General features: G+C 44.0%; 1 protein-coding gene across 1 annotated transcript; it reads right to left on the bottom strand.

Annotated features, from left to right (window-relative positions):
* Positions 1-2,270: 2,270 nt before the first annotated feature.
* dbt (dihydrolipoamide branched chain transacylase E2) lies at positions 2,271-7,817 on the bottom strand (the record flags this gene model as incomplete). The annotated part of the gene is made up of 6 exons (XM_034077035.1): positions 2,271-3,612; positions 4,308-4,379; positions 4,935-5,126; positions 5,348-5,425; positions 5,771-5,937; positions 7,574-7,817. Coding segments are annotated over 6 exons (921 nt in total), but the record flags the coding sequence as incomplete, so codon positions are not given.
* Positions 7,818-8,081: the final 264 nt, after the last annotated feature.

Raw genomic sequence — 8,081 nt, forward strand, 5'->3', positions numbered from 1 at the left:
TCAATTATAACATGTTTGCAATGTTAGGAGTGCATGGAGCTTTCTTTTAAAGTGTATTAAATGACAGAGTCAGAACTGAACATGGAGAAGCAGCGTTCAGTTACTATGCTCCAAGTATCTGGAACTAACTCCCAGAAACCTGCAGGTCCGCTGCAGCTCTGACTACTTTCAAATCCAGCAAGAAGACTTTTCTCTTTGTCGCTGCTTTTAATTGAACTATTCACATCTTAGACTGCACTGTAACTTTGATCCATGTATTTTTTCTTTTAATGTTTTAAATTTAAACTTAATTAATTTCTCCATGACATTTATGAGAGGGACTGCTCGAAAGTAGGATATTTGGGATATCCATCGTAGCCAGGGTTTACGATCAGTTTTTCTGTGAGTTGTACTGAGGAACAAGTATCACAGCACGACGGGTGAAACATAGTCTTCTGGTAACACGGGGAGTTCAGGTAACACTTAGAGACTTTGTTATGGAACGCAAAGCAGAGTAGGGGGCTAGTGCACCCTCCTGAGGGTCCGATGGTGGATGTCATGCGAGCAGAACATGGTGAAAACAATCGGGACGGAAATGTTCAGATTTCCAAATCGAGGTTCTGTGAATAAATTAAAAATCAAGAACCGAAATAATTGAACTATTCATATCTTAGACTGCACTGTAACTTTTATCTTTTAATGTTTATTTTATTAGCTTTTCTTTTTAATGACTGATTTTAAATGCACGGTTTAACCATGTCCTGGATGTAGGAAGGGCCAGATCCATTCGCAGCATGGTACGCAAGCACCAGGGTCTTGAAGTGGATTCTAGCAGTTACCGGAAGCCAGTGGAGGGAGCGGAGGAGCGGGTGGTGTGGAACATTCAGGAAGGTTGAAGACCAGACGAGCCGCTGCATTCTGGGTGAGAGAGGTCGGATGGCACATGCAGGCAGACCAGCAGGAGGGAGCTGCAGTAGTCTAGGCGTGAGATGACGAGAGCCTGGACCAGAACCTGCGTGGCTCTCTGGGTCAGCTGGGGACGCGTCCTCCTGATGTTGTAAAGCGTGTATCTGCAGCAGCGGGTTGTAGCAGCGATGTTTGCAGTGAAGGACAGGTTGTTATCTAGGGTCACACCCAGAGTCCTTGCAGTCTGAGTCGGGGAGACAGCAGAGGGGCCGATGTTGATTGTCAGGTCAAGAGTGGGACAATCTTTACCCGGAAGGAAAGCAGTTCAGTTTTGTCAAGGTTGAGCTTGAGGTGATGATCAGACATCCACTGAGAGATGTCAGCTAGACGAGCGACGACCTGGGTCTCTGAGCGGGAAAGGACAGGACTCATTGGGTGTCGTCAGCGTAGCAGTGGTATGAAAAACCATGCGGGCTAATGACTGATCCGAGCGAGTTTGTGTACGAGGAGAAGAGGAGGGGACCGAGAACAGAGCCCTGAGGGACCCCTGTAGTTAATTGACAAGGGTCGGACTCGGACCCTCTCCAAGTGACCCTGTAGGTGCGGTCTTTGAGGAATGAGGTGAGGAGGGAAAGTGCAGAGCCTGAAACTCCAAGTTCTTGGAGAGTGAAGGAGGATCTGATGGTTCACCGTGTCGAATGCAGCAGACAGGTCCAACAGGATGAGGACAGAGGAGAGGGAGGCTGCTTTAGCAGTGTGCAGTTCCTCAGTGACAGCAAGGAGGGCAGTTTCTGTGGAGTGACCTGCCTTGAAACCAGACTGGAGCGGATCCAGATATACTGATAAGAACCTGAACATGAGCGGGAGAGGGACTCTTTCAAATATGATTGATTGATTGAGATGAAATAAAGTTAACAAAGTCCATCATACATACATCGAGTTAGTCATTGAGTGTTGTGTAATCTTTGATGAGTAACATAATAATTAAACCCAGTCCTTTGTAACCGCTGCAAGAGACATATTAAACCCTGAGCACTGCCGCGCTGAAACATTATGACCCTCTCATCGAAAACTACATCTCACAAGATAACATTGACCACATCTTGAACTTTATAATTCGCCCTTCCCCAATATGACATTTTGCAGTGTGCTCTGAACGTGTCACCCAGGGACGGGTGGCGCAGTGGTCTGTGCGTTTGATCATCAAATCAAGGGGGCGTTGGGGAACTCCAGTTCGAAACCCGCTCCCGCCCCACTGCGTCAGGCCGTTGTGTCCTTGGGACACTTCACCCGGATTTGTGGGGATTGCCCACAGTATTGAGTATGTAAGTCGCTTTGGAGAAAAGCGTCTAACATGTAATGTAAAACAGTAATTTAGTCGTTCAGTTTGTGCACTTCAGCTTTATTCAAAGTTCTTCACCAGGTAAACACTGCATTAGTATAATAATCTACACGCACCCAAACAAATATAGAAAAAATAACCCTAAGTTAGTTGTTTTTTACATTTAGCTAGAAACACAGAAAACAGGAAAAGTTTTTTTGAACACAGACGATGTGCTTTTTACCCAGCAGCCACCGGGACAGCCAGGAAGAGAGACAGGTCCGCTGCTGATACGTCTAACCAGATATATAATATATAGTCATGTATATTATATATATATCTCTGTAACAGTCTGCATCACACACAGCAGAGGACAACAGGTGCATTATTTACAGTATCTGAAGCAGAGGGAGAACCCAGCACTGATAAAAACATGATTTGTTATAAATGTACAGAAACACTCAAAAGAAACGGAGAGGGGAATTCACACGGAGAGGCTGCGGCCGTGCTACGCTTCACATGAGATAAAGAAAGTTATATTAGAATGCAAACACACATAACTCTGCAGCAAAAAGACATTTAACATGAATTATTGCTGATTGGAAAAGGAAGACCAGGATTTGTAAAAACAGATAAATTACTTTATTTCCCATTTCTATGTATTTTTGAATGATATATTAGAAACTGATATGTAGGGGAGCTTTCATAAATGTACATCTCATATGACTCAACCGTCACCGCATCCCATAATAATAGAGTTTGAGCGTCACCTGCTACAATCACTGCCATCGGGGTCAGACCAACCTTCATATTTTACATGTATGTTAACGTTTACACACACACACGCATGTAAGTCTGTTACTGTGTGAATTTAACTGTTTTTGCAAGAGAGATAAAGAGCTGCATATTTCCAAATTGTAATCCGAGCAATTAGCTTAGCATTAGCCTAGCATTAGCCTAGCATTAGCCTAGCCTCCTTTGTGAATTCCCCCTGAGTGCGTTAGTGTTGAAATCGTCTGTTTGATGCTAAAATCGGCTAACTGTCAGATTTTAACCCCCGGCTGTGTGTGATTGGTCGTCATCATGAACGACAGGCCCCTCCCCCACGGCGCCTTGCTCAAAGGCAACAAGGAAACAAGTGCACAGGAAGGCCTCGGACAGGAAGGTGAGGTGAGGTGAGGCGAGGCGGTGCGAGGAGGAGACGCCGCCGGGGCCGATGGGAAATAATGCTCCATGTTTTATTTGAGGTCCAGCACCATGGTGGCCGGGTTCTCCAGGTACTCCTTCCACAGGTTGGAGAACCGGCTCATGGTGGCGCCGTCGATGATGCGGTGATCCGCCGACCAGCTGACGTTCATGATGTGAGCCGGGACCACTTGGCCGCCGGCATCGAACCGGGGCAGCACCTGAGGAAATGAGAAACTTTTTAATTAGATTTCAATTTTTTTTTCAAGTATTTTTTATTTGTATTATACATTTCATTTTACTGAGCAGTTTATTTTAAATTAGATTCATATATTTTAGGAATTGTAAGGTGTCCTTGGGAGTTTTGAAAGGCGCCTCTAAATAGAACAAATTATCATTAATATTATTAATTAGATATACATTTTTTACAGTATTTATATATTTAATTATATCATTCATTTTACTAAGATTTTTTTTTAAATTAGGTTCATAAATGTTGCTCTTCTTTGTCAACTTTAACATTTTTATTAAATATATTTTGCATTTAAGATAAGATGTACTTTATTGATCCCAATTAGGGAAATGTTTGCATTGCATCAGCATAAAGGGACATGGCATTGTACAATAGAGAAATTAAAAGAATTAAACAATCCAAAATGTAAATATCTCAAATAGAAATAAAATAGCATTATACATTAAAACAGCGGTGTACCACAGGGCTGTGTATTAGGACCTCTCTTTTGTTGCCATTCTACGTTAAGTGAATAACTAAAGAATTATTCTCCCAATAATCTATGTATGAAATGTCCTTGATTGATTTCCAATTGTTGGTTTAATCTAATGTTTTAAATACTTTGTCAAACCAACAATGGTGAACCTTTGAATATTTGATTTCCCGGGAATGTTTGAGACCCACCTGGATTTTTCCCAGCGCTCCGATGGCGACTTCTGGAGGAAGAATGACTGGTTTGGCGTACGTTCCTCCGATCTGTAAAACACAAGTGTTAGAAAAACATCACTGGTCCCCGGCTCTCAAAATGTTGACTTTTTCTCAAAATGATGATTTTTTCCCTCAAAATTATGACTTTTTCTCCAAATGTTTTTTTTCAAAGAATTCTGACTTTAAGAAATCTCCAAGAATTCTGACCCTCTCCAGAAGGGAAGCAGTCATCACATACAGAGACTAGTTCCTGAGCAGTGTCCTTCACATGCTGATATCAAGAGAGGGAGTCACACAGTCACAAGATGGAGGAACAGAAAGCAGTATTCAATGTTTACTTCAGATCAGCTCCAGGTCAGAAATGAGCATGCTTGATGTCTCTCTCCATAGAGGCTGAGTCATCATGTTCATCACATAGCTATCATCTGCCTCAAGCAGTCCTGATGCTCTTCTGGGTCCTCACACATCCTGTCATGTTCACAGCTGCAGTTGATACCTTTGTTAGCATGCTACTCTCATGTTCACGAGGACACTCAGGATTCTCCCAACAACAGGGAACCCGTCAGATCTGCAGCAGGTTCTGCTTCTGGTTCTTGTACTCACCGATCCAATGTTGGACAGAGTGAAGGTTCCTCCGGTGAGCTCGTTGGTTCCCAGCTGTCCGGCGGTACCGAGCGCCTGCAGCCGGTTCAACTCCTGAGCGATCTCGAAGACGCTGAGCAGCTGCACGTTCTTCACGTTGGGAACCAGCAGACCCTGACTCGTGTCCATCGCCAGCCCGATGTTGTGAGACGCCTGTAAATATATAAATATTAAACCTGATGTAAAACTGGAGCTAACAATAACGAATAATAAAAAAATGTATTAAATAAATATAAAAGGGTGATAGAGCCAATAAAACAATATTTAGTAACACATGAATAAAAGATAAATACTACATAAATGATTAAGTATAGAGTATATACTAGAGTATATAATGACCCTGCTGCAGGAGCATGATAGATAGGAGTGGGTACCTTGTAGGTGATGTTCTGGCAGCCCTCGTCCAGCGACGCGTTGAGGACGGGGAAGTGAAGCAGGCCGAGGGAGGCAGCCTGCACCAATCAGAGCGCAGCGTTAGCACCAACACACACCACTTTAACCAATCAGCTTTGAGGAGAGGAGTACCTTCCAATCCAACTTTATTTATACAGCACATTTAAAAACAACAGTTGACCAAAGTGCTGTACATCGATAAATATATGAAAAGCAGCTTAAATACATTCAGACAAAACCGATAGGACGAAAAACAAATGTCAAAGCACGAGACGATGAAACCGTACTTATAGCCACGGACTGAAAACTCTCGTACACGATGTAAAAACCCCAATGTAAAAGAAAAGACGGACAACTCTTATACATGTTGTGCAAAAGCATTATGGAAGCCAGAGTGAAGTCACCTTGATGAAGAAGGGCATGAAGCTGAGTCTGACGCCCCGACTCTCACACAGAGGCTTCAGCTCCTTCCTCAGCGCCGCCAGCCGGCTCAGCTCCACCTCGTCACAGTAGCCGAAGTGAGGGATCCGCAGCGCCGCCGTCATTGTGCGCACCATCGCACGGTGGAAACCTGGGAATACATTCATATAACGATATATAATTATGTACATTTATATATACACTCAAGATTCAAGGCTTTTATTGTAATGTGTACATAGCTACAGTTTAGATATGACAATGAACATCTGAGGTCACAGGCTCCTCCAACACAACAACACAGATAAAATGGAGCAAGTAAATACAATAAAATAGAATATAGTAGAAATAAAATAAATCTATTGTATGCACCATCACACATTGGATACCTGAAACAGATATATATACACACCTTTATTTATATCAATTGTGTGCACCACCGCACAATGGAAACCTGGGAAATATGTTAGTATACAGCAGGGGTCGGCAAGTAAGTTTAGCCTTGGGCCAAAACATTTCTGAGCCACTAGATGGCGGGCCAGAACATAATCAAAGGCTGCAGTTATTATGACCCAGTGGAAAGCCCTTACCGGCTGGCCTCGTTAAATCAAAGAGGTTACTTTCTGTTGGCTGGGCAGTGAATTTTTACACACCGTCTTACACTGAACAAAAATATAAATGCAACACTTTTGTTTTTGCTCCCATGTTTCATGAGATGAACTCAAAGATCTAAAACATTTTCTATAAACACAAAATAATCATTTCTCTCAAATATTGTTCACAAATCTGAAACAATGTGTGATAGTGAGCACTTCTCCTTTGCCGAGATAATCCATCCCACCTCCCAGGTGTGGCATATCAAGATGCTGATTAGACAGCATGATTATTGCTCAGGTGTGCCTTAGGCTGGCCACCATAAAAGGCCACTCTGAAACGTGCAGTTCTGCTTTATTGGGGGGGTCCGAAAACCAGGCAGTATCTGGTGTGAGGGTTAGGGGTAGGGGTTAGGGTAATGTTGTGAATCGAGTGGCCCATGGTGGTGGTGGGGTTTTGGTATGGGCAGGCGTATATGTTATGGAGGACGAACACAGGCCACTCGATTCACAACATGACCCTAACCCTACCCCTACCCCTCACACCAGATACTGACTGGTTTTCGGACCCCCCCAGACCCCCCAATAAAGCAAAACTGCACGTTTCAGAGTGGCCTTTTATTGTGGCCAGCCTAAGGCACACCTGTGCAATAACCATGCAGTCTAATCAGCATCTTGATATGCCACGCCTGTGAGGTGGGATGGATTATCTCGGCAAAGGAGAAGTGCTCACGATCACACATGTTTTCAGATTTGTGAACAATATTTGAGAGAAATGGTTATTTTGTGTTTATAGAAAATGTTTTAGATCTTTGAGTTCATCTCATGAAAAATGGGAGCAAAAACAAAAGTGTTGCGTTTATATTTTTATATATGGCCAGGTCAGGCCATAAACCCTAGTATCAACATACGACTCCATTATCACGTTCCTTACGGGAGATGAGAAGCAGGGATGGTCGTAAATGTCAACACACAGAATAAGGTTAAATGTGTAGGAGTAAAGACAGAATTAATCCCCAACACACATCATATTCTATTGACATGTATAGACTTCTTGCATTATTATTTGTATGTTATTATATATGTTGCGTTGTTGGAGGAGCTCGGGTCCGGAGAATGCCACTGCCATGTCTGCTCTGCAGCTGCTGAGCATCTGATGATAACATGATGAGGTAGATGCACAGGTGAGTGTCTGACCTTTGAGCGGCTCCGTGACATCCTTCCCGGTGAACACGGGTCTGGGGATGGCTGCCGGGATGGGGAGGGCGGGTTTTGCTGCAGGGGGGCTGGGGGGGGCGGTCACAGCAGGGGGGGGAGGCTGGATCTCCTGGAATATCGTCGTGGGGATGATGGCGCCCGTCTGCTTAGCCAGGAAGTTCAAGATGTCTTCCTTCAGGATCCGTCCGTCACGACCCGTCCCAACAACCTCACTGAGCTTAATCTGAGGGGGGGGGGGGGGGGGGGGGAGTGAGAGGATAAGGGGCGGGACATCTCTAAACTGGTTGACCAATCACAACAGAGGCTCTGGTTTCAGACAGAGGGTGAAAAGAGGTGCTGCAGCAACAATATATCACAGGTCTCAGATATATATATCCAGAGCCTGTCTCTGATTGGCTGAAACACCAAACAGGTCATTGCAGCATTACCCATAATCCCCCCTGTTTCAGCCCTGTTTCCAAAGTGCTGATTCTCTCTCTCAGAGACA

The sequence above is a fragment of the Pseudochaenichthys georgianus genome, unplaced genomic scaffold (assembly GCF_902827115.2).
Source record: "Pseudochaenichthys georgianus unplaced genomic scaffold, fPseGeo1.2 scaffold_1229_arrow_ctg1, whole genome shotgun sequence".
Taxonomy (NCBI): Eukaryota; Metazoa; Chordata; class Actinopteri; order Perciformes; family Channichthyidae; genus Pseudochaenichthys; species Pseudochaenichthys georgianus.